This window comes from Pithys albifrons, chromosome 8 (assembly GCF_047495875.1).
Source record: "Pithys albifrons albifrons isolate INPA30051 chromosome 8, PitAlb_v1, whole genome shotgun sequence".
Classification (NCBI taxonomy): domain Eukaryota; kingdom Metazoa; phylum Chordata; class Aves; order Passeriformes; family Thamnophilidae; genus Pithys; species Pithys albifrons.
The window spans coordinates 26,880,857-26,908,248 of record NC_092465.1 but is presented as its reverse complement, the minus strand read 5'-3'; the positions used below and the strand labels follow the sequence as shown (position 1 = coordinate 26,908,248).

The window sequence follows — 27,392 nt, the reverse complement described above, 5'->3', positions numbered from 1 at the left end:
ACTAACCCACATCTAGAAATACTATGAAGCACTGAACTACCAAAAAAGTCAGGCACTCTAATTCACTTTTACACTATTTACGTAGCATGCTAGGAATTTTCACCCACTGAAACTCTCCAGTCCTTCCAGTGCCACTGGGTTCAAAACTATGGAAACAATCTGTCACAGCTCTCAGATTTAATTTTCTTCATTTAGAAGTCAAAATGCCATGCAAGCAGCAATTAATGCTTGAAAGATCAGTTTCACTTGTCCTAACACAAATACAATATATTGACTTTGCAAGGTTGCTGGCTGTTGAAAGAGGGAAACAGGAAAAGAAAACTAATATCTTTGTCTGGACACTAAGCCACCACTTCAGTGTATGTTCTCAAGTGTATTCCAGCTCCTAATATCCACTAAAGCTGAGGGTTGTGAGTAATCGTAGCATCTGATACTGAAACACAAGCTGCCCCAGCTAAACTGCCCATGTGGCATTTAGGTACTAACCTGGATCATCGTTGTCTTCAAAGTCTTGCTCAGAGCTTGGAAAGTCATCCTCCATTCTTGGTAAGTTCACTAGAACAACAAAATGGGAAGCACTGTTTGTTATAAGAGACCTTTTTGGGGGCATTATTGCCACTGGTCACTGGATTGTGAGACCAGTCAGAGTAAAGTCATACTACTACAAGGCTCTCTCTCTTCTTCCTTTGGCCAAAGTCAACGAGGACTCTTGTACCTTTGAGAGAACAGGATGTTCCCACTACATCACATTTCATGACCACCAAATGACCAGCTTTTAAGAAGAGAGTGAGTGAAAAGCAAAGAAACCAGACAACCTGAATAGCACTAAAATATTGTCACTGGTGCCTGCATAATGGCCATAATTCACTATTAACATGCTCATGGGTATTACCCTTACAACTTTGAATAGGATCTTAGTGCCTCTCATTACTTGCCACTAATGCTGGATCCATTTAGCACACACTCGATGTTTCATCTTTTCCCATACATTTTACTGGATACAGAGCTTCAATGATCCTGCTCCTCTTTGGGTTTCAGATAAAGTCACAGTAATCTGAGGAATTTATGTATCATCATTATATGTTTTAATGCAAAAGCTGTTTGAAACTGGGAGAGAGGCAAATGGATGTCCATATCTAGGCATTTATGTTAATATTTCTCTGATCCAAATTCCTTTTAGTGATGACATTTCTTTTTATTGTTCAGTACAGACCAAGGACTAGTAACCAAATGTAATCTACTGTAATCTGAGTAGAAGCAAGCTATTTTCCTGTGATGTCTTCCTAGAATTATCCCTATGTACAGTTACCATGGCTCTTTTTCACTTTTCCAAAAGAAAGTGTCTTTTTATTTCAATTTGCCAAGATTTTTCAAAGCTGACTGTAACTGGGGTCCTCAGCCGAGAAGGTGTCTTGAAATGATCAGGAACGCAGAAACTTAGGGACTACTAGAAAGCAAGAGAAGTCACACCCTTGAAATAGTTGTGGTTGAAAACCAAGACTCCTTTGCATCTTGTGCAAAAATGGCAAGAAGAGTCTAAAGAGGTTACAAACAACCAAAACCAAAGAATGTAACTTGTGACTAAAAAAAAAAAGTGCAAAGAAATTATTCAAAACCTTGTAAGAGAATATTTCTGCATATTTGCATGGATATTTAGGACTTGAAAAGGCCTCCTGAACTTTCAAAATCCATTTTTTCGCTATTCCAGGCAACCACATTAGGCAATCCCTGCCAGCAACATTTCAAAGTTCACTTCCAGAGGGGGGTGCTCTGATGAATGCCATACTGCCCCAACACCACCTTACACCTGACTGCAGCGATCCTCTGTGCTGATACTAATGGTACCTTCCCAAATATCCATTCCTTGGACAGAACTGTAAGAGCACTCAAAGGATTAAGGGATTTCTTTGAATTTTTAAGTGAACCTGGCAACAGGAATACACACAACCCTCCTGATGATGAGTTCTGCATTTAGTGAGACAGGTAGTTAAGCAGACTCAAGGCTGTTGGTAGCTTGTCAAAGAAACATAGATGCACACGGTCTTCTGTAAATCTTCACTTTAGCAGCAAGTTCACATGATTCCTCAACATTTTTTGAACTGACAGGCCCAGATGGCAACATCTTAGGGCTGGGAGAACTGCCTGAGGGCCTCTTGCAAACATTTTGAACCAAACATGTGGAAAAATAACTTGCAAAGCAGTTCACACGTGGAGATGTCTGCATTGCTAGTCGTCCACTGGAAGACAAGCAGTGAGATTTGCTATCCGTGTCACCCACACAACCCTACAGAAACTGTGTGTTGCTCAAAGATGAGCGGAGGTCAAAATCAGGCCATAGTCTGCCCATGTGTGGGGAAAGACTGTTGGAAGTCATTTTTCTTTCCACATTGTAGCTGTTTTAAATTTTGGGTGAGAACAAGCTATCAATTTGGTCCTTTTGCTATTTCCCAGGGTAACCTTGAGGGAAAAGTCAGGCAAAAAAAAGTATTGGTTAATCGGCACTTTCAAAAGAACATCATTTCTTCCAGCCTGAAAGAAGGAGAGCTGGGAAAATTTGAAAAGAGAGAATATTTATACAAAAAGCCCATCCCAGAATCTATTTGCTCTTCTAGCAATTTGCTCAATTCCCCATGCTAATATGACTTTTAAGTCTTGCTTAAATGATATCCTTGACCTTGCCCATTCTCCTTCCTCCTCAGGCCCTCATTCTTCTGTAGCCCACATGCCATTTCATTGCTATTTGACTGTATGTTATCATGCAGGGCTCTACACTAGCTTTGGAAAAATAAAATTTGATGTTTCTTTTTCCATCCTGGGGGGTTTCTTGAGTCATTGACTGAATCAGCTGGGGCTGTGTGGGTGTCTGTGGGAATTGAAGCTGGTGGTCTCAGTTCAGTTTCTAGTGGAGATGATTTGGAATCATCAGCCTGTCACAGAATTTACCCTGCTGTTTGTCATCAATTAGCTTTCTCTGGAACAAGTCTCAATAATACCCTCACGAGTGAAGCAGGCCACAGAAAGTGACCCCCTTGGAAAGGGGTCCCCAGCAAAGCCCTGCAAGCTGCTGGGCAGAATGGGAGAAACATGGATTGCTCTGTGTTGTGGAGAGCCACCTTTTTTAAAGGGCAGCTTCCAGGCATAATTCACTTTGCATTTTAAAGGAGAAAAGAATACACTGAGAAAGGGAGGCAAGAAAGTTAGGGGAAACTGTATTTAAACATGGGGGAGGAAAGTTTTCTCCTGAGACAAAGGCACTTTTAAAAGCTTGTGTGCTGGATGATGGCTGTGAGCACCTAGCCAGTCATGCCCAAAAGATGATGTTAGCAATGATGCTGGAAACAGCCGGATGTCAAGAAAGACTGTTATCTGTTGGATCTGAGAGCACTGCCAGCTAAAAGGCTAATTTATGGGACCTGGAAAAAAGAAAGATAAAATTCTAATCAAAGCCAAGGACTGACTTAAGTACCATGTTTGCATGAACTCACATGGAGCAGGAAGGAGGGCAGGTGACAATGAGTATTTCCAGAGAGTAAAAAGCTTCAGTGTACATTTTCTTTAAAATAGTAGCGGGGTGGGAGGGATTGGGCCAAAGTGCACAAGACAGGCACAAGGGCAGACAAAGTTCTCTAGTGTCCCACTGTAGACATATATGTGCTTCCTGCAGGAAAGTTCTCCAAATCTGCACCTCAACTCTTCAAAGCTGAACTCAGCATGTCATCCAGACTGGCATGTACTTCCCACCACCACATGTGCTGGATGCCAACCTTCCTGCATGGGTTTAGCAGCAGCGCCCACTGCCTCAGGCAGAGACCTCTGCACCAAGCCAAGAGCTATTGCTTTGGAGAGAACACCCAGTCCTGATTGCTGGAACTGGGACACGTTCTTCCGAGGCAAACGAAAACTGCCAAGAAAAAAAAAGCTATTTCTTTCTAAACTGACTTTGCCTGGTTTACGTCCAGGCAGTGAGTGCTGCCTCCTGCCAGGTCCCTCCACAGTGGGGCAGAGCGCTATCACCCTGCATCTTCCTACACACAGGCATTTGCGAGTGGTGGCCACGGCGCTTCTTGGACTCCTTCTGGATAAAGAAAATGAGCAACTCAGCAAGAGCTGTCTTTCCCAAACAATACATCAAACTTGTAGCAATCTCCAGCTCTTTTTGTTGCCTGCCCACAGCTAGCCTGGCCTGGACAGAACCCAGCATATACTCTCCCCATCCCCTGTGCTCCTGCTCCTCACTTTCTGCAGGGGTCCATGGACTCTGGGGCTGAAGGGGATGTACTGAGTGACAGTGGCTTGTGAGCATTGTTACCTACCATCTTTCACTCCCTAGTAACATCTGTGGCTGTGGCTGCTGGTATGAAAGAATAGAAGATTTAGGAGGGAGGAACAACAAATTGCTCTTTCTGGGGAAGTGAGCAGCACATGGTTATTTCCCCCTGTAGAAAGGACAGAGGGCAGCCATCTACATGCTCACCCCTCCCTCCTGCTGCTAAAACATCCCTCTTGGCCAGTTGCTATCTGGCCCAGGAAGGGGAGTGTAGGAGGTGCACAACTCCTCTGCTGCTAAATTGTGCCCACAAAGGCCCAAAACATTAAATGCAGCCAAATCCACGGAAATGGGGTCAGAAACTGCCACTTCCCAGCCTTGGCAGAGAGAGGCAGAGCTTCATCTCCACTCTCATCCCTGTTTTTCTCTCTTTGCTCATTCCCAGTCCTTCCCTCTCCGCAGCAATAGCGTGACTCCAACACACATCATTTTGTTTTGACACAGCAGAGCAGCCGTGGTGGCCTCGCCTTGACACCGCTCTGCTTGGCAGCAGTGCAACGTTGCTCCTCTGGCTGGGAGCCCCGGGGGCTGGGGGTGACACCTCCCACCCTCAGTGAATGGGGAAGCACTTCTCAAAGGAGCAGTACAGGCACCAGGCAGAAACACTCCCTCTGAATCCCTCATTGCTCTATTTCCAGCTGAAAATCCACCTCACTTCTGTCTTCCCCACTCCTCCAGAAACACAGAACTACTTTAGCTTACAGAAGGACTAAATCCCTGCCAAATTTCAAATTAAAACAGTGCTTTGGCTACAGTTGAGCATTAAAGAAAGCAAACAAGCAGCCACTCCCTGGCCTGGCCACCCTCTGCAGTGCAGGAACTCTTGGACCTCATCCTCAGGTTGCTTTGGGGCTGCCCCAGCAGTGGCCAATGGTGCACACCATGGAACCATCTTGGGAGCACCGAGAAGCCTCTTGCACTCCTCAGGCTTCCCATGTACAGACAAGATGGGGAAGTGTGGCTGGGCAGGTGAAGGCCCCTCACCAAAAGCACTTGGAGGCATGAAGCCAGGCTGTGTGCTTGGTGTGGAGGAGGACATGAGCAGGTAGCTATTTTCAGCGCTGGTGCTGCCCTCCGACGTGTGGCACCCTGCCCTGCTGCACACATGGCAGGGTGCCAAGGTGGCTGCCCAAAACAAGGACCCTGCCAAACAATCTGCAGCAGACACATCCCCTGTTGCAGCCTGATCCCTTCTCCAGCATACCCTGCTTTTGCAGCTCTCCTCAGCACCCACAAGATCAGGGAAACAGTGATGCTGGCATGCATGCATGCAGCATGACAGTGGCATTACACTGCATGGTTTTCCTCTCCCTCTCTCTGAGCACTGGACAACCGGGTAAGGAGCCGACACCCAGGTTTGGCTCCCTGTGCTAGAGCTCACCAGTCCCAAACCGAGTAGCTCCTTGGTGCAAGGGCAGCACTGCCAGCCCACTGCCATTGTGCCAGGGCTCGGAGCTGGGGGAGAAGCTGGCAGCTCTGTGGCATCCCGACATGTTTATCACCCTCCCGTTGTTGCTGTTTGTTTTCACAGCGCAGTGGCTAACGACACGATTCCTCAAACTGGCAGTCACGCCTGCAGTCTGCGAAGAGCCGCCAAAGCCACTGATGGAGGAGCTGTGGCGGAAAGCCAAGCGGCTGTCCAAGCTAGCCTCGGGGCCCTGCCTGCTGTCTGCACGCCTCATTCTGCTGCCCTGACACAGGGTAAGCAGGGGCCCACCTCGATAAAGTCAGTAAGTTTTCACAGGGTTTATAGAAGGGCAAAAATCCAAACAAAGCCTGTGCACAGTCTGGTTTCTACCTTGTTCCCTTGCACTCACCAGCAAAGGCATTTGAGCCCTGCCAGGAAAAGCCAACCTTGCCCCCACAGCCCAGAGGGAAGCAGCTCTGTTGTCCCTGTGCCAAGTGTCATCCTGCAGGTGCATGCCCTGGCAGGAGTTTGACCCAACTGTGCAGCCAGTCTTCGCTGGTGAACGAGCACTACGCTTTACAGCCTGCTCCTGAGTCATCAGCCATCTCGGGCACACTGACATTGCCACGGCACAGCACAAGCCTTCCCTTCCCACAGCGTCCTTCCAGTGCTCCCTCTCCCACATCCCCGATAGGCAACAGCTTTGCCCCATCACTTAGACAGAATGCCCATGGACCCCCTTCTGCCAATTGCATAGCATCACTTTCCCTACAACACTGCAGCAACTGTAAAGATAAAAAGATTGACACCATCACTCCACATATCACCAGGGAGCCATAGCCAGAGCTTCCCCATGACACACTTCCACCCCTAATGCTGCACCCTGAAATATGGAGCCCCTACTGCTATCCCAAAATGTTTATCCCCATTTTTTTAAGTAGATGCTTAAATGCCAGAAGTTACTGACAGAAGTTTGCATCAGAATCACACTAAATTGCATTTATTTCCTTAAACAAAGCATGCTAATTTTAGCTGCTTTCTTCCCTAGGATGTGCTTCAGCCTGAGCAGCACCCAGCTCGTTGGTCAATCTGTCTGTGGCGCATGTACAGAATAATTAGACCCTGAACAATTCCTCCTTTTCATCTGTTTACTTAACAGAATTTTTTTCTTCCTCGTTGGGAAACCATCAGCCAGTCTCCCCCTCCCTGTTTTTCACATGTGCATATTTGTTTTGAATTTTGCTTGAACAGTCGATGACGTGTATAAAATGCAAATTACAAGTGTATGGGCTTTGCTGCACAATTAGAGCAAGAAAAAAAGCCCTCTCCCAGAAAAGCAGCATGGGTCCTCAGCTTGGCTTGTGTTTGAACAGCCAATGTGAGGGATCACATTTAAACTATTTTTTTTGATGGCCTGCATTCCTAGTAAAGTCAGGAAGTTGCATTACAAAGCTGAGCTGACGCCAGGGTAAAGAGTATGATAGAAGGAAAATAAATGAAGGAGGGAAGTAAAAACTTCTCAAACTGGCAGCAAAATATACTTCACGTGAAATGTGATGCTGCTGACTCTGCTGAAGGGGTGAAAGGTGCACCTAGAGAAGATGAAAAGTAGAACTGCTGCAGCAGAGGTCCCTGTAACAAGCTGGGAGGACTCAGGTGAAGGGAGGGCAGGGGACGTACACCTCTCCAAACTCTCAGTGCTGTGGCACCCAAGACACTTCTGTGGATGCTCTCTTGCAGTCTGACATGCAGAGGCAAGGACTGCACAGAAGAGGAACGCATTGCTGTTTTCATTATTAATTTTGGTAATGGCTTACCCATTTTTTGTTGTGCTCAGGGACAGTACGTGCAGCTCAGCTGAGCAGGCAGCCAAGCCAGCCCCTGGGACCCTGGAAAGTCAGATGTCCTGTCTCCAGGGGCCCTGCTGGAGAAATTCTGCATAATCACGTTGATCAATTTAGCACTTAGGCAACGTTAGTGAAATCCCTAAACAATCCCAAGTGTCAGTCCAGCTGCCCAGAACTCCCACTAAGGACTGGTACAAGTGTAATGGATCTAAAAGCTGCTATTAATGGCTTGATCCTGAGTGCAGCAAGGCAGGGCGCACACAGCAGCTGTGCTGCTGGAAGCTGGGTCTGCACAGGACAGGAGCTTCACTGTGCTAGAAAAAATACCCCTGATGCTCCAAAAGAAAACATGGAGTTTTGAAACTCCACTTTGCTTCAACCAACAGTGTTCTTGTTAGCAAAGAAAGAAAAACCCCAGATATTTGTATAAAAATATCATCATTTTATTACATTCCACACAATACATCTTCAAAGAATTTCAAATTTCCACAAGATATTTTTCACACACAGGCAACTGGGCAATGCTGGGGATGTCAGGGCTTGAGGACCAGGGGAGAACTGGGAGTAAAAATCTTGAAGTGACCTTCTGTCTGTCTTTGGTGATTTTGGTTTGAAGGACAGGATGCCACATTCTCCTCTCTGACACACCAGTGCACACTTGCTAAGTCCATGGGGGTGAACTTGATCAAAGTGAGGAGATCATCTCAACTAGGGAGACTGAACTGATTTTGGAAATGTGACAATATCATCTGCAGACATGGCTTGGGCTGACCTGATAAAGCAGCAAGTGCATGCCAGTATTTCACATCTGTTTTACTTTGCAGCTGGCTTAGGGGGATGGGATTTCACATCCCAAACCATATGCACCCCAACACCAGTGCTGTGTGATGAGGAAGCTCACGGTGAAAGAATTTGGCCTTGGAAGCCCCTCTCCAGGGACCCTTAAATGGTACTGCCTTCAAAGTGACAGGAGCTTCCCAGGTCCCTTCTGGCCCTGCTGGGACAGGCATGTCCCTGCTGCTCTTGAAAACCTTGTGGGAGCCAGGCCCAGGTGCAAGCCTGCCCCGAGCACCCACCACTCCTGGTATGCACATCACCCTGGGTTTTTCCGTACTCCCTGCATGTTTTAGACACTTGCTGCTGCAGCTGAGGGGTTCCCATTGAAATCCGTTGTGGAAACAGCATGGGGAGCTGAAACTGGCTGCATGAATTAAGGCAAGGAGGTGGGGAGAGTGACACCCCCAGCAACAGAGATCCCTTGGGGACAGGGCTCTGCTGGCATAGGGGCCAATACCACTTACACACAGCACCGCTCATATTTCTACTTTTTTCCCAGACCGAAAGAAAGCTCAAGACTGCAGGGAAGTTAACAGAGCTGCTCATCTTGATTCATTTTATGCAATATTCATGGGCAAAGGAGGGGTGGGCACTAGCAAGTTTAGGAGGGAGGAGGGAATCTGATCACTGATTACAAATGAACACAAACAAGATGGAGAACCTTGCTCACTGGAGATACTTTTTTTGCCTGCAAACAGATTAGGGTTAACGATTCAAACCACTTTTGCATGTCATCATTCAGTAAAATTTATATAAGGCATTTCCACTACAATATGCTGGGCCATTCAACAGTTGGAGGCATGTGGAGGCTCCTCCTCGCCTCCCCGGTTAAGCAGCAGCAATAGCTGGGCCCTCCAGGTGCACTGGCTGGGCTTTGCTTGCTAGATGTTACTGGTGTTTTAAGAAGCAGAACATTAGCAAACGCAAAACTGACATTCTAGAAAGTCAACTGGCAATTTTTATGATTCAGCAGCTATGAATTGGGCAGATGAAAAAAACCCCAAACCCAGAAAGGGGAACTATGTCCCTTGAACATTTCTAGCAGAAAGACATGGAGGAGCCCTCTCCCCCTTCCCCGTGTAAAAGCAAAACCATCAGCACCCAGAATGAGGATACTTATTAAATAAATAAACTTTCAATTATCAAGAAACTACAGTATTTAGCATCCACTGAGACCTGCTGAAGTCTACGTGTTACCCTAAGGCTGGCTTTAACAGATACAAACAAAACATTCATTATGAGCTTCTCTGATATAAGGCAACTTTAAATAGATTCACTTGTGGGTGGGGGAAGAGGATGGTTTCCCCTCCCTCTTCCAAACAATGGCTGTGTTATCATGTTGGCTGCAGAAAGAATAAGATGGAGAGATCTTACTTTTTGAATGTCTATGGACCTCTCTGGATTCTTCTAGCCATCTGAGGTGGACATTCCTACTGTCCAGCCCAGCTTCTTCTTCTCTATTTGCACCCAAGACATTAACACTATCAAACAAGAAACCCAGCCAAAGCTAGATAAGGCAACAAAAAAGCATTGCTCTCTTCCCCAAGTAAACAAATCAGGGTATTCACCATAAACATATCCCAGACCTTCCAGAAAGGAGGTGGGAAGGGGTGGAGGGGGGAATAAACAACAACAAAAAAGCATTCCCTGTGCAAGTAGGAGCAACAACAAGCAAATTAAAAAAGGGGCTGTTTCTAAATATACATTCAGTCAGTCATATGTATTCACTCCCATACACACTCACACACACAGATTTAGCACACATGCACACGAGCCTCACACACAAGCTTCCAGGCTCATCATCAAGTTCCCTTGCAGGTTGCCTACTGGGAGGAGTAAAAAACAAACCAAAGAAGCCAACCAACAAAAAAATATTCCCCAAATAAACACAACAAAACAAACAAACAAACAAACCCCCCCATCCGACACCCCAAGACTCCTTGAAAAATAATCAAAAGGGAGTATTCACTTCTGAAGTGAAGGGGCGGTGTGTCTCTTCTGGCGATCCAAGATGCAGCATTAGTTTAGAGTTTGTAAAAGATTCAGGGAGGGCTGGGGGACAGAGAAGGGACAGAGATGTCTAAGAGTTCACACGTATGCTAGGTAAGGAAAAAGTGCAAAACTGAGGCAACGTATTTGAAGTCTTAGTTTCTGTCTGTCTGTCTGTTTTGTGTTTTGTTTGCTCTCTCGTTCCTGTTCGGCTCTCAGCAGCGCGAGCTGGGGTCTTGCTCTAGTTTTATGGTTAGGGTGGGCTCCACGGCCACAGGGGCCCCGTTGGCATAGTGGGAGGTTTTGTAGGTGATGGAGTGATCGCTCTTCTTGGCCGCATAGCGGAACCGGTGGTAGTGGAGCACAAGGGCCAGCGCGACGGAGACCAGCACCACAACAGCACCTCCGGCGGCAATAACGTAATACCAGTAGGCTGGGATGGGCTGCACTGACACCGTGTCCACTGTGGGCTCGGTCCCTGGCAGGAGGGTTGCCCCTGGGGAGGAGACACAGAACAGGGTTGCTAGGTGGGAGGCATGCAGATGCACAAAAAGAAACACACATGCTTTCAAGAGTACAGCATGGAGCAACATGAGGTCCCACAGCCACCTCTGGATATGGGGCGTGCTCGTAGGGGAGGGCATAGCCTGGCATTTGCTGAGCCCACACATTCAAGGGCCTTCCTCTTCCCTTTTAATTAATCAGGCTGCCTGGATCGCAATACGAATTCCATATGCACACTATTATTACTGTTATTTCTGGCATCAACAAATGTTTTTTTTCCCTTCTTTTTTTTTGGCCATCTCCAGATCAGCCACCTGGTTTTGTCTCCACATGGCAGATGTTGTCAAGTGGTGACAAAACGCATCATGTTCCTAATTAGAAGAAAAGTGTAATCTTAGATAGCCAAGGAAATTACCATAGGAGACTGGGAAAAAGATTACAGGGAGAAGCATTTGTCAGTCTTACTGAAAAGAGAAGAAGAGCTCTGCCTGAAAGTGCTCTGCACACAGATCTAGTCTCAGTAGGTGCCCCATTCACAGACCTACAGATTTCCTTATTATTTTTTAAAGAGAGAAGGGATAGTTATAATTATTTACATGGCATGGACTGTGAAATTCAACCCAACACTCTTAAACTCATGCTCTCTGCAGCTGAAGCAAGCCAGGATTATGAATTCATGCTGATAAAGCAACATGTCCAGGGAGGGCTGGAACCCAAGCGCAGGCAGTGCCCGTGCTGAGCCCAGCAATGGTCAACCCTTCCTACTCTTGCAGCTGTAGCATGTTACAGGGCATGGCTGCAAGGCGCTGCTCCCCCTTCCAGGTCATCCCAGGACAGTTCGGCACACATCTGTTGATCAGACGTGGAGGGCCTCACCACCCGTCCACAGAGCATGTGCACACACGCGGCTCCGGCAGCACCGAGCACCGGGGTCTGACCGGCTCTGGCTCTGCATTGCTGCTCCTGCACACACTGCTCTCACCTCCCCAACAACACTCATGGGAGTGAGCTGTAAATAACTAGGGAGAGATGTGTTTTTGCACCACATTTATTTACTGGCTACTTCAAGGGGGCTGGAGTCCCCAGGGAAACTCTCCAAAGGGTTCACTCTGCCACTGGACACACTGACCCCCTACTCTCTCGTCCTCTCCTCTTGCCACTGGTCTGCTTCTGGGGGGCAGCCCCCTGGCTAGGTGCTGGGAAGCAGAACTCTGGGGGCTCCTGGGTTTGGTGTCAGTTTATCACTGAGCTCTGTGCTAACCAAACCCCAGCTGCGTTTCCTGAGCAGACTTGGAGGATGCCAAGGGGAAAATATGAAACAGTGCAGGATGCACTCATCTTTGCTAGCAGCAAGGGCATCTTGCAGCACAGCTTCTGCTCTCCCCTCTGAACACTGCCCTAACAGTAGAGCCACTGGTTGGAAATTTGAGATGGCAGTGGCTTTTCTGTGGCAGAGGAGCTAGGACAAAATAACGGTTCTGCCACTCACAAGGCTTTCCTCCCCTCTCCATTCCCTCAAACTTGGGCACAGGGAGTAAAAATAAGACTGAACACTTCACCCAAATGCATAGCTGCAACAAAAATCCCCCTCAAAACCTAGGAAAAACCCCCACACAAACAAGACAAATCCTGTTTTTACAGAGCAGGAGGCTGGGAACCACCCACATATTTGTCATTGAAGGCAAGAAATTCGGATGTCTCAGGAGAAGTCTAACTATGAGATATGCCACCCTCGACCCATCTCACCCCAGCTGCCCCTCGCCATTAGGAATGGGGCTGGCCCTGACCCTTCTGTCCCACAACAGCACCTGCAGAAGGGGCATACAGGCTGGCTTGTGTGTTGGGATGTCAAAGGTAGGGAGCAGGCAGCCCTCTCTGACCTCCTTCTCTACCTCCACTGGCCACTCTTGTGTGGGGGAATAAAAGAAGCACATCTCTGTGCCTCCCCAAGCAGCTGCTGCCCCTCACCCATCTAAACAGGGAGTGGCAGTGCGGGACACCCCATGGGGGCTGCTGTTGGCTCCCTATGAGGCTGAGCATGTTCAACGCTACGTTGAGCTCTATCCACCACTCTCTCACCACAGATCCAGCTGGCCAAGCCACCACAGACCCCAGTGTGACCTACCACCATCCCTAATGGATCAGCAACACCTCGCCTGTGCCTGACAGCACTGGGGTGCAGGGCTGACCTCCGGGAAGATTGTGGGGCTGCTTGCTCTGTAGAGGCCACTTGTGTTTACACTTGGTGACAGTCTCTGCTTACATAGTGCCTTACTCCAGTGAGAGATTTATGGGTGAACAGCCTCTCACACCAGCGATATGCACCAGGCCCCACCAGTGGGAACCGGGGTCGGGAAAGAAGGTAGGAGCCAGAGATGACAACAGCTCGTGAGTCTCAAGAGACAAGGATGAAAGTTTCCTCCTGATGGCTGTGCATTCTCCACTGGAAGGCTTGGAGTACAAAGGGTGGGTCTGGTCATAGAGGACCACATGCCATGGTGCCCAGCATGCAGCCCTTACCTCTTCCCCATGCACCTTTGCCTGTCTGGGGATGGAGGGAAGCAGCATGATGTGGCCCACATGATCCTGCTTGTGGGAAGGATCCCTGGGGGATCTCAAGGTGGCTGCAGCTTCAGGACAATCTCTGCTTGGCCCTGACCCCCTTCAGATGTCCCCATGCAGCAGCCAGGGCTCCAAGTGTGAGTGGGATGGTGCAAAGCCCTTCCTCAGCCCCTGTTTCCGCACTGCATGGTCCTGCTGAGGAGATAGCAGAAGTCTGGAGAGTTCATTTAGCAACTGAAGTCATTAAGAAATCACAGTCAGTTGTCTCTAAGTGCTAACAAAGCCAATTCCCAACATTAATGATTGTTCTTCCTTACACTGCCAGACACTAAATATAGCTGCCCATCCACTCAGCACACAGCACTGATGTTATCTGCTCTGTTTTTACTGGCTCTGCTGCTCTCTGGAAGTTTTCTGTTATATCAGTGGAAAAGTTCATTGCTCAGGGAGATGGAAAAAAATAAATCCATCTTCTTAATAATTTCTGCACTTTCCTCTGGCTTCCACCACACACACACACACTTGCCCTTCCTCATTTATTCACTAGTGTCCTCGTCTTAGTAAAGAACTGACTCCTGCTGTTGCTGCGAAGTTTGTGGCTGCTGTGTTTATGGCACAGCTTGGGACACCAGTCAATGGAAACCCAATTTAGTCCCTACAGGGTGGATATTTCATGTGGGTGTACTGCTGGTGCTCAAACCTCCCACCTGGCCAGGTACAGCCCCATCCTCTTTCCAATACAGAAGACTCTACAGAGACCAGTTTTGGAGCTCTGCAGCAAGAATCAAAACCCCAAACAAGGAAAAGCTGAAGTCAGCTGGGGAAGAAAAGGAGAAAATCCTTTTCAGAGAGCCTCCTAGAGGGCTGCCTGCCTTGCTCTGCCACTGCCGTGTCATAGCTCATATTCCTTTCTGAAATCACTCACATTAACTGCTGTGGACAAGCAACACAGCTGGACTTTTCATAGATGACACATATGAAAGGAAGTATTACACTCATCTAATCTGAATGCCACAAAACCAGTGTCAGTCTCAACCCCTTAAATGACACCTGTCATTTCTCCAGGAAGATATCTCTATCTTGATTTCAGGATACTTGGTGTGAGAGAATCCACCAGACCCAAAGGCAAATTCTTCTCATGGTTTGTCTCCACATTCTTTGGAATATGTCTCTTATTTTTTAGCCTGGTACTTATCTAAATACTTGCTTCCAGACACTTGTTATACCCTTTCTTTAAGGGTGAAATGCATCAACTCTCAAATGCAGCACAGTTTAAGCACACTTTACTTTACCCAGTAGCTGAAACATACTCCACCTACACAGTTCTCGTCTTATTATTTGCCTTGTGATCCTGGAGCCTCTAAGATGCATATTTTCAGTTTGCTCTCAAAACAGGAGAGGAAGGATTTGCTATTATTTTTAATGGCATGTGACTTTTTCAGCTCCTCATGTATTTGCAGGAGTGGGGGCTATAGAACATCTCAGTAATTTCTGCATAGTCTTTCCTCCCCAACTCCCTTTTTTACTCCAGCCAGGGATTTCTTCCCCTCATTTTACCCTCTCCTTCTGTTGGGCATCTCTATCCTTTCCTCATTTTAATTATTACTATGTAATTGCTTCCAGTCTTCACTTCTTCATTTTTAGCTCTGCATTTTGCTCCTTCCCAGGTCACTCCATCCCTTTGTGCCATCTATTCCTGCCTGTCATCCAAGGAAACCTTCTCAACCTATTGCTGCAATTGCTCCCCTGTTATGACCAATGCTAGGATGTCCTCGAGGGAGCCAGGAGTCGGCAGAAGTCACTGGAACAAGCTGGCAAGTTCCAGTGTGAAAGGGAAGTGTTCTGGTAACAGCATCTGCCAGTGGTACTCAGGGACTTCACTGTTGCTGCCCAGCCAGTGTTCCCTTTGGGGAATACAATGGGGAAATGGAGGCACACAGGCAGCAGGGCAGGGAGTGAAGGGGAAAGAAGCAACATGAGGTAGCGGGACTTTAGAATACACTTGGTGTGAGGACTCAGAGGGAGGTTCAAACTGAAGATAACATACATGTAACAAGGCCTGAAAGATAAGGATGGCGATCACAGACTAGGTACCAGACCAGGCCTAGGAGAATATAGAGTAATAGTGTAAGTAAGGAAGGGATGTGAGGCTTTAACTATCAGCTCAGAACACTGCAGCAGCTTTTCAGTAACATCACAAGCCTGAATATCAGATAAATAAGCAGCCTATAAACAGACAAACCTAAATTCCTAGTTGTTACAGTAGGGGTATGACTGTAAAATAAGGTGTTACACCCTGCACTTGTGCCTCATGCTGGTGACACTGCACAGCCTGCAGGGATGGAGTCACGCATGCTACTTCAGTTTCTTAGTCTACTTTTCCTCTACTGCCACAGCTCCCAGTACACATAACCACAAGAGACAGCTTTGCCCACATAGAAATGCAGCTGCTTCTAAGGTAGAGTTCAGCCACATCTTACATTCGTCAGCATAGTAGGGATGGAAAAAGTACAGACATCATGTTCAAGTGAAAGCAAAGGGCATGTTGATGGAATTGACAAAACAACTGTAAAGTTAAGGGGAGCCCCAAGTTTGCTCTTCATCACAACACAACCCTCAGACACACTCCTAAAGAGGCAGGCAGGAAAACAAAATCCAAAATCAAAACACAGGGAATCCCCCTCAGACTAAACTGATCTCTGCAAAAGTAGATAGCTTTTCCCACCACAGAGCAAGACAAACAGCATCCCCACTGACTGCTCAAAGGGAGAGACAGTTTTTCTGTGTTTCTCACCTTTTCTCTTACTCTGCAGTTTTGATCAGAGAAATGCTGGCTTCTATCCTCCAGGCTAGTATTAAGCTATTAAATGCACCATTTCACCTTGTTTTCCTTTTATTGACTGTCACCTTCAGAGGTCCTCATGGCAGCTTGCTCTCCCACTTCTACCTTCCAACTCCTTTCCCCTTCCAAGCCAACCAGCCCCTCCTTCCTCCACCAGCCTGTCAAACTCCACCACTGCCAGACCATTTATGAACCAGAGAACCACCTCCCCTCACAAAAATGTGAGGTACCACCACCAGATTTCATTTTTAATTGGCTGCTCTTTTTTTCCCTTTCAATCAGTTGAAACCTACTCTTCAGCCTTCCCGTTTTGGGCTTAGCTGCTCTTCAGGAGGCTGAGTGCCTCTTGTGATGGCAGGTTCCTAATGCTATTCAGTCCCAAGACAGGGGTACTTCCCCGGTCATCTAGCAGGAGTCAGAGGGTACCAACTCCTGCTGCAGTGGAGGTGGAGGTTTAGTACACACTTGCCATTTCAGTGCTCAGATCATTTGCTGTTTGTACAAGCACACACACTGCTTTTCCTACAATGGAAAAGCCCATGCCAGCAGAACAAAACCACCAAGAGAGGTGCAGTTTTACCTGGAAAGTAGGAGTTCTCACCTGGGAAAGCTGTGAGGGGTTCTGCAGAGGAAAAAAAAACTAGTATTAGAGAGGGGAATATTACACACAAGGCTCCTTGTTCATGTCTCTGTTGATTTGGAGTGGTCAAGGGGAGCCAGTGTGCAGCCATGCTCCCCAGAAGCCCCTCGCTGGGGAACAGCACAGAGTGCCAGACAACCTCACCAGGATGGGGAGAAACCTGGCTCAGCTGGGGACCAGCCAGGTGCAACAAGCTTTGACTCAGACACAGACTTCAGAGAAAAATATGTCTGAGGTTGAGGGTCATTTGGGTTCAGCCTGGCTGGCCTGAATCATCCAATGATGAAGCCTCACCTGGCCCAGGGATGGAACCCTGAAACCCCCTAAATTTCAAAAAATGGTTTATTTTCTGGCTCAACTCTGGCACTGTTATTCACACAGGAACTGTTACTTCTGGACAGTGATGTCATGCCCCTCTCCATCTCACAGTGACATGAAACAAAGGCGAGTGATTTTTTTTCTTCTTTCAAGATACTTTGAAGAAGTAATCTATTACAAATTACTGGATCTGAAAAGCAATAATCGGTACTTACTACTGATTACTTTCTCACAGAAGTAATAGACTTCTGATTATTTTTAGATTACTTCTGCATTATGCCTGTGAGTCACAGAAGCAGACTCTGGCTCTACCAAGTGCTATGAAATCATCATTTGGGTTCAAAACGCGAATGACATATTTGTGAAAGGAAAAAATTATTGTGACTTATTAGTGTTCTTTCATGATAAAAAGGAATCAGATTACTTCCAAGGATTATGCATGAAAAAACAGTAGCCTGTGCTGGAGTCAGCTATTCTCATGGCTCTGACAGAGAGAGCAGCACTGTATCTCTACCATTTCATTATTATTTTGGTGAAATCGGAAATGACTCCTAAGCTATGTTAAAGTTTGCAGTGGGAGCCCTTTGCTGGAAATGATCTGAAACAAATGTTCCTTATGGGTTATAAGATGCACATTCAACTTCCTAGATTGGGAAAAATAATTTGTGTAGCACTTTGTTGCTATTTTTAGGTCTGTCAATGCTTGGAACTTTTTAATTTATTAATGTTTTTGTTTTTTAAATAGTAAGCTTTAGGTTCATGAGGCTCAAGATACAGTAACACTGGATGTAGGTGAATTGCTGAGCTCAAAGGAAGTTAGATAGGAAATGCTATCAGTGTTAATCATTGGTCTTGCTTCTCTTTAATGCCATAGAAGGCAAGGGATTAAAACACCACTGTCAAGCCTTAAATACAGGGAATTCGACATATGAAGTATTAGCTCCTTTGGCAGATGGGAGACCAGCAGAGTTCAAAGCATCAAAGAAACTGGGACTGACAGCACTAAAGAGCTTTTCTGGGGCAGTCCTACTCCTCTGTTCTATTATCAGTGCTGGTTCCTGCCCATCTTCACAGTTGCTTGCCTACATAGAGTGGCATGTGATGTGGCCAGCCCTTCTCAGGCTCAATTTGTCTGGTGCTTCCTCCCCTGAGAAACACTGCTCTGAAGAGAGTGTTTGTCCTGCTTGAGTAAGAAGGCACAGGGATATGTCCTTGGTGGGGGAAAGGAAAGCAGCTTCACTGAATGGGGCCTTTCAAAGGACAGAAGGGAGAGGGGCTCTGCTCCACTGACTTTTTCCATTGGCTTCAGGATGGGTCAGCCACTTGGCAGGTGTTCAGCAGTAAAATATGCTTGCCCCAGGTTGTGCAGAAGAGCAGCACCTCCTGACTATGTGTGGCTCTCAGCACAGATCCCACACATTGAATATTGCTGGTCCGAGGCTCGACTGGGATACCTCTACATCCACATCCATCCTAGATGGGAACCAGAGCCATCAGAGTGCCTGCATGGACATGCCAGCTACAGAAAAAGGGCAAGGCAACAGCTCCACCAGCAAACTGCTGGAATACACTTTTTTTGCTCCCTCTTTTTTTTTTTCCAAGTCCTCTCTGTCTTTTACATTGAATTATTCCACCTGGCTTTTGGCCCTGTTTGAGGAACGGTGAATTCTAGGACAAAAACTTCTTTTGTTATTTTGTTAACATTACTGTGAAACCCCTCTGCTATTTCTTTCTTGTTGGAGAAGACTCCTTTTGAACTCATTGGCCCCTCTAAGCGTGTAATGCTGACTGACAGCTTGTTTCTTTTGTCCAGCACTTTGCTTTTAAATTTTGTGTATGCCCTTACCACAGAGAATAGTCCTCAGTAACCCTCAGTGCTGCTCTTTTAGCTTTGCATGGCAGAGACATGTGCTTCCTTCCTCTCATACCAAGGAAGGCAGAGCCCTCAGTCCCCAGAGATTGAGTCCCACTCATTTCTTTAAAGGGCAAGGAAAGTCCCAGCTGAGATCCAGAAACTCCTGGTAACTCAGGCAGAGGAGAAGTGCCCACTGACAGCCTGCAAATGAAGGCTTCCCAGCCCCAGGTGTCCCATGCCCATCCCTCCCCCGTGGCCAGATGCAGCACATACCCATGCAGTTCTCCAGCGGGATGTCAGTGCCGAGCCGGATGTCATCGAGGGCGAGCTCTCCTGAGCGGCCATCGCGTATAAATCCCTCAAACACAATCTGTGAGAAATTGGGACAGAAATGGCAATGCTGAGCTGGGAATTGGAGTGGTTGCTGCTCCCAAGGGAAAGGGCAGGAAATCTGTTCCTGGCTTGCCCTAAACACTTGTGGATCACCTGAGACTAGTCCTGCTTCTTTGCCCTGCCTCTGCCACCCCTTCCCCAGGGAAAGCTCCTATGAAGTGATGGGTACAGCAAAGAGATCTTTACCTGGCCTGGCAGCACTTGGCTTAATTTTGTTCAATTAAATGCTTCTCCTAAGAAATAACGACGCAGTGAATCCCCCTTGCCCTTACACAAATGGTGCAAGTGGCGTAACACTGAATTACACCAGCAGCAGCTTCAGCCCATGGCATCAGCTGGGTTATGATCACAAAAAGGAAGGGAAGGACACAAAATGCACAGCTACATTAACTGTAAAGTGCTGCTCCCATCAACAGTATATAAGTATTGAAATGTTAGAGAGGAAGGGTCAATTTATTCCTACTTAATCACAGGCAAAATATATTTACAAAAATAAGTGGAGTCGTTAGCTCTGACAACTGCTGAGTGGAGACACTTCCAATATTTACATAATGATGCAGTTATTCAGCTAATGCTGGTATATTCACATTCAACACAAAGGAGTCAGCCGGTGCCCAGCATTCTTATCTGTAGGCATATTGTGTTTACTGGTATTTTATTAAAAAGTCAAACCCATACATGCAAACTAGCCACACAGCTCCAGTGCAAAGCTTTTGCTTTATGTCTGCCTACTCTCAAGGTGTCAGAATGGGCTGCTCACGGAAGTGGTGGAATCACCATCCCTGGAAGCATGTGGATGTGGCACTTGTGGATATGGTTTAGTGCTGAACATGGTGGTGCTGGGTTATGGTTAGACTTGATGATTTTGGTGGTCTTTTCCAACTTTAGTGATGCTATGATTCTAAGGGTCCAAACAATTTTCTAGGGATATGTATTTCACAAACCCCCTCTCCCCAGGTGCTCCTTTTCACCTGGGGTGCCTGGAATCCATGTCTGCCTGCCAAGGACACCTCCCTGAATGGCTGGGCAACTGACTGTGCAAGGGATGGAGTGTCTGAGCTGTGGGTCCCAAGCTCATGCCATCAACTCACATGGGAATCAGCAGTTTGGAGGGGTCAGTCACCTGAGAGCTGCAGCTCCCTGGGACAGGGCTGGGCACTGGCTAGAGCAAGGCTATCCACCAGGGTGGTCATTAAAGTGCTGCCTCAAGCCTGCAAGTACATGTTTCCTTCTGTTGGAGGGTGCTGGATCCTGTGCTTATGCTCATTAGCAAGTGACAACAGTAGCCTTGGCTCCCTGGCACACGGCATGCTGCCCAGAAGGGGTAACCATGCCAAAGACACTCCAGGAAGCAGCAGTCTCTCCACGGGGTGCTGGTACAGCTGTGCCAGAGGGGCTCAGGAGGCTGTGCTGAGCAGCACAGCTCCCTTCCTCCCTTGAGCTCATCTCTTCTCTTCCACTGATTTCCTGACAGTGGGACAGGGCCTTGATCCCACAGTGCTCCACCCAGCATTCTGATCTGGTCTAAGGTATCCCAGAAGCAGATTTACAAATGAGCCTGCATTCCCTCGTCCTTCTCCTATGTCAGCACTTGTGGCTGAGGCTGGAGAATGGCTGTTTGCTGCCACTCGTAAGAGCTGGCTGTGCTCTCTCCCAGCCTTTCACTTCTCCTGGCTGCAAGGTTTGCTCCCTGGAGATGAACGCCTGCCTCTGGTCAGACTATCTGATGACCTTCAGTTGGAGGGGGAGGAAATGCACAAAACAAAATGAAAAAAAAGGAGAGTATTTGCAAAGTGGGAGATCTGAGGAATATAAAAGGCAACAGGCTGAACAAAGGCCCAAGTCTGTGCAGAAGACAGGCACTCTCGGAATAACAAACAGTGTCGTTTAGTTTCTATGGTAACTTGAGAAACACAATGAAAACAGCCACATTCCCTAATGATGAATGGGCCCTGGCTTTGAAACACTGAAATCAAGATGTTGGAGATTTCTACCTGGTCCAGCACACCTTTCCTGAGCATCTTACCCGGTATTCCATGTCATAGCTTGGCAAGATGATGCGACCTTCCCTCCACTCCTCCCCTTGGTCCTCCGTGATGACCCACAGCGCCTTGTGCTCCTGGCTGGCTTCCCGCCAGACCCGCAGCATCACCCCATTGCTGCCCCATGCCTGGTACTGGAAAACCATGCAGACAGCACTCTGGGGCAGATAGATTGTGGGGCTGATGAGTCGGGCTCGCTGTCCTTCCCGCCTTTCATTGCTTTGCAGCTGCAGGTAATTCTTGACATCTGTTAAGAGAGGAAAACACCATTGTATTATTTTCTACAGCCACTGGCAACAAGTGTGTCACCCCCTCCAGGTGGCTTTGGCAGTGCTGGATGGCAGTGCAGCACCATGCCTGCAGACGCAGGGTCTCACACTGGCACCCTCTGTATGCTCATCCAGCTGTGCCACTGTTGCACCCTGTGCAGCCCAGGCAAGGCATTGAGTAACACACTTCCCTCACCAGCCACCACCCTCTGATAGGAGACCAACAGCAAAACCAGAAAGCAGTAAGACAAAGACTGACATAATTAGGAGAAGTTAAAGAGCAGGAGCAAGTTATTATCAGAAGAAGTGATGCCACGATAATTGCATTGGCAGGGGGTAAGTGTATTTATTCTACTGGGAGCTTGCTCAGTGAACAAGCCTGAGGTGGGTTTTTCTAAATGCCAGTGCTGAAAACTTTTAGTGTTTTGAGGATCCACACAACAAAATGAAACCCTGGCTCTCTCAGTTTTTTTGTAATGCAGCAAAACAGCCTCTAAATCACAGCACCGTGGAAGGACGTGGCCCCAATGAGTGAAGCATGCATAAGAGACAACTGGGTAGTTGTAAACTTGAAGGTAGCTGAAATACATACAGCAGAGGATTCACTTGCTTTAATACTACATTTAAATTGTGTCACACTTTTTGTCAATCCTCAGGGAGGAGATTTGATATGTTTGATATCCCAGGAGAAGTTCAAGGCTGAGACTGGAACTGGAGATATTTGATCTGAATACCAACAGCAGCAAAAGCCCATGGATACAAATCCCTAGGCACAGCTGACTTCATCTGGCATCAGTTTTTTCCAGCCCTCTCTGATAAGAAGCCTCCTCAAGGAGTTTCCCATTTGCAGCTTGGATATCTGAAGTCCCTCAGCTGAGATTGAAAGCCAAGTCAAGCTGAAGTGATCCTTACCTGTCCCTCCATCATGACCAATGTCAGGACAGACTCCCTTCGTTTGCTCTGACTGCAGTGCAAGGTGACACAGACAGGCCAATTACAGATATTGCTGGTTTTGCATTTTGCTTAACAGAGGCATGCACATACTTGCTCCTCCTAGACAGTGGGCAAGTGCCACTGGTGATTCATGCCAGAATGTGCCAGCTCTCCTGCAGCCCAGGAGGGTTATCTCTGCCCCAGGGCTATAATGAAGGGTCTGTTGCTTTCTTTCCCTACATCTTAGCCTGCTGTGCTTGACTGGCAAAGCTCTGAGCAGCAGCTTGGCTCCTGCTTGCCCTACTCCCTCTGCGGCTTCAGTGCCCACAGAAATGGCAAGAAGAGCAGCGTCTGCACTCATGATGTTTGCAAGGTGCACTCAAAACATCTTCAAAACTTAAACCACAAAGACCTGAACTTGGAATCCATTGAAAGGCAGGTCTCACACAGAAAATGGCAGCTGACCCTGCTACTGCTCAGCAATCAGGTGACATCCCAGCCCAAGGGATATCTATCAATGGCCCTGGCTCTGCTGCAAGTTTGTCACTGCCAGAGAACTGAAACCAACCACTGTGAGCTACACAGCTTTCTAAAATAAATTTAGGACAAGACAACGGGAATACTTGACATCACTCAACTCCTGGGATGTATGATCAAAATATTTCAATAGCATATCCACTCCTATGAACTTTTACTGATTTTGCTGTGTGAAAGACAAATCTGCTCCTGATTGGCCACAAAAAAAGAGCAAGATTTTTCAGCAATATTTTCCAGCACCTGTGAAATGTACCTGGGCCACTTGGCACTTTATGCCAACAAACAGTAGCAGAAAAAAAGATGAAAATGTGTTTGCCCACTCCTGCTTGAGTGAATCACTTGAAAAAGTACCATGCCGTTCTCTAATGGAGGAGTGTTCTTTTGATTTACCTGAGAGTGGTAGTAGTGGAGAAGGAGATGTAGGAGATAAACAAGTGGAGGAAGGAAAAAAAAAGAACAAGCTGTATTCCATGCCTATGGAGCAATAAGGCATAATAAGTCATCAGGGTCTCCTGAATTAAAATCCTCTTTTTGTAATTCACTACAAGCCTCTTCAAGTATAAAAGCAACAACAAGAAAAAACAGCAACAACAAACAATGGAGCAAATCAGACTGCAGTCATACACTTAGCTCACAGCTGAAGTTGTCTCACAGGCAAATCTTTAAAAAAAACACCAGTCAGGCTCAAGAATGATTCAGATCCCCAAAGTTCAGGGACAACTTTTGATGCCACTGCCTGATTGAGCGCAGGGATGCCAGCCTTCCTTGGATCCACCCAAAGCCCACAGCTGACCACAGGGGACTGTGCTAATTGTGCAGCTGGACACCTCCCACAATCTGCATCATGGGAGCTGGTGGGACCCAGTGTCGCTGCCTCTGCCACTTCAGCAAAAGAGCCTGTCTGCCTCTGAGTCACGTCCCTCTTGCCAGGGCTGACATCAACCTTCTGTTTGTTCTCATTCCTATCAGACTGTGAAATCAAAGAAACTCCTAAACTGCAGCCAAAACCAATGCTTCCCTTGGCCACACAGGATCTTTTAGAGCCCCAGGAACCCTCCATCTCCTGTGGTCCCTTCCCAACTCTTGAAGGGGCCCACAGAGATCTCCAGGACCTACTGGCAGTCCCAAGAGCTGCAAGGAGGCTCAGTCTTTAGGGGATGAATCCAGCTGCTCCTCTGCAAGTAGCAGTGGGTTTGGGCACCACACGTTCTCACTCCTGGTGCCAGTTTCTAGAGTGGAAAGCTGAGTGCAAGCAGGCATGACTTTCTATGTCATCTGAAGATGAAATGGCTGGATCACTCTAATGGCTAGTTGGACCTTTGGAAAAGCCCCATGAATTTGCTGAGACTGACTGAATAAGGGCACTGTGGAGCTAATTGTTGGAACAGCATGTGGGAGTCTGGTGGTTCCAGCAGTCACTTTGTTTGATACAGTAGATGGAAGCCTTTGGCACAGAAAGCGCCTGAAAGGCTGATTTTCTCTGTTAAAACACTTGAAGGGAGCTTTGCAATGATGAGCTGATCAATTCTTCCAGGATCAGAAATGCATTTTAATCTCTTTCCCAGAACTTTGCTTTGCAGTCTCTATTCCAGCTAACATGACAGCTACATTCCCCACAGAACTGGCACTGGTAGTTCAAAGCACCAGCCCAGAAAAGGCAGGACAAACCCACTCAGGCATTTTACCATTGTTTTGCAACTGATGCTATAGCATAAAACTCACGGAAGATTTATGGGATCATCTGGATGTAGGGGAGCCAGTAGTGTGAACATAGAACTACCCCAGCCAGATGATGGCAGAGCCCCTCGTGTGTGTATGGCAGCGAGTCCCGGATAAATCACCAGCTGGGGTTTGCAAACCAACCATCTGGCCAATGTGGTTTCCTCTTGGCACACCTGTCCTCTCCTGCTAGGAAGCCATCTGAAAGGACATCAAGGGCAGTAGGGGATGCAGCCTCACAGTCTGGGTCAGGCTGCAAGCACAACCTACAGCAGCTGCCTTCTCTGCAAGGTCAGCCTGCCTATGCTTGGGTCCTGCATGTTTCAACCTGTCTCCCAAGAAAAGCACCTTCCCTTATGGATCTCAGCAGCACATCTGGAGGTGTTCCAGCAAAACATGTTGGGCAGCAAGTACACAAGCAACTACTGAGATTTCAGATTACCTCTGCATTTCTCCCTCACTGGATATTGCTGAATTACAGCTGCTGCTCCTATGGAGGAACCATGCTGAATTGCCTTCACTTATGTCTCTCCAAAGGTCACTGCACTCTTCTTCATTGCAGAGCATATTTCATGGTGTGCTTTAGTGGCAGCACCGCAGTCCAACCACAGCCACCTCTTGTCTGTCAAATCCCACAGGTGACAACACCGCTTCAGGCAGTGTTTGCTGCCTGCACAGTCCCAGATACCACCCTGACCATGCCATGTCACGGCCAAGGGGACATCCCAGTGGGGCCTGATCCTGCCATTCTTCTGGGGCATGCGAGCTGGAGGCTGCATCAACTTTTGCCATTCCTGGGAAGCAGATCAGCTCAAGATCCCCTCATGGCTGCAGACTGGTCTGGTAGCAAGGGAATGGTAGCTGCATGAATATGCAGATTGAAATTGGATAGCTATTATGTTTTTAATTTTTTGGCAAATCACGCAAATTCACCTCAAAAGGCTGCTGCTGTAATTTCAGTGACAGGCCTCTCCTCAATGACAGGCTTTCATTTATGAAGCAAAGTCAATCCTCCATAAAACTGATATTTATATTAACTAGATCACTGTGTCTGCTGGAAAATCCTCTCAACTTTGATTATGTGTTAATTAGCTGCCAAGTCCTTGCCATTTCAGTCCCTAAATCAGTCCATCAAAAGGCATAAAGCCCCACACTTGCCCAGAATCAAGCTTTTCACCTGCTCTCTGGAGCCTTTCTAATGGACCAGCCATTACACCCTCTCACTTAAACCTCACATCCTCAACAACACAGTACAACTGTGAGTCTCACTACCTCCCCCAGGGAGTGCAGGGAGGGCACAGTGTCCCTGACAAATCAAATGCCAATTAGAGCCTGACATTTATGCTAAGTGAGCTGCCTGCCACTGTGCTGCGTCCTCCAGCAGGGCAGCCTGGCAGGCACCCTGCGTGCCCCTACATGAAAGGGTGTGTGCACTCCCACCTGCGCCCTGTGCTTGTGTGTGCACAACTGAGGGCATCAACTACTTCCACCACAGTCTGCACACTGCTGCTTGCTTGTGCGTGCACTCACTTTCCCAAACCAGGCTCTGTGGCTCAGGCTGCTAAGTCATCACTGCTGCGAAGCAATGGAGCGGTGCAAACACTAAAGTTTGAGAGATGGTGTCTTGCTTTCCAGAGAGCATTCCAGCCTGGCTTTTTAGACAGTGTGTGTCACTGGTGTTTGAATCCAAAAAGTGACTAAAGACTCAGGCAAGCAGTGAAGAAATGCGTGAGGAATGGTTTCTTCTCCTCTGCCTCCAGCCCAGCCCAAGTGAGTGGGAGCTTTGGTGGAAATGCAGGGACAGACCATGGCCACAACTCTTTCTCTCATGAAAGACAGTACGGGCACAAGGACAGCCACAGACCAGCCCCAGCCCACAGCCAGGGAACTCCCACAGCCCATCTGACACTCAACAAATCTCCTGTGATCTGGGTGGTGAGGTGTCCCAGCTCTACCATGCTGTGGGCAGCCAGGGCACTTTTTAGCTTTTGCTGTCCTCACTGTGCAAACAAGAGTCAGGAGAGACATGCACAGCTTTGCTGAGAGGCAATCTGCACCACACATGAGGGGAGTGAGGAGAGACAGAGCTGCATATGTGGTCTCCTTCCCACAGTGTGCAGCTGGTCACTCCTTGCACAGAAGTGCTTAACTTTCACACCACCCCACATGAAAACCTCCCTCCTACTTCAAAGGAGACATGATTGACCCTTGAGGTCAAAATGTGTCCCCAAGGCACAAGCCCTGAGACTCCCATGAGAGTAACTGTAGACCCAGTTCAGTCCAGCCCTGCTCTGTTAACACCATAAAAACCTTTCTGCTGCTTTGGACACAGTAGAATCAAGACCTACAGGCAGCAGTTCTCATGGATTA

At 47.5% G+C, this 27,392-nt stretch overlaps 1 protein-coding gene across 6 annotated transcripts in view; it reads right to left on the bottom strand.

Annotated features, from left to right (window-relative positions):
• NRP2 (neuropilin 2) overlaps positions 1-27,392 on the bottom strand; it is an 88,719-nt gene that overhangs the window by 3,550 nt on the left and 57,777 nt on the right. For 2 of the 6 annotated variants that reach the window (XM_071562902.1, XM_071562905.1), the window contains exons 13-16: positions 21,549-21,811; positions 19,403-19,499; positions 16,897-16,938; positions 487-555 (exon numbers count right to left, since the gene is read on the bottom strand). In XM_071562902.1, coding sequence (XP_071419003.1) covers positions 487-555; positions 16,897-16,938; positions 19,403-19,499; positions 21,549-21,811 — 471 coding nt within the window. Of the gene's footprint in view, positions 1-486; positions 556-8,012; positions 10,905-16,896; positions 16,939-19,402; positions 19,500-21,548; positions 21,812-27,392 lie in introns of those variants that run through there. The other 4 variants (XM_071562903.1, XM_071562906.1, XM_071562907.1 and 1 more) reach the window with 3 other exon arrangements.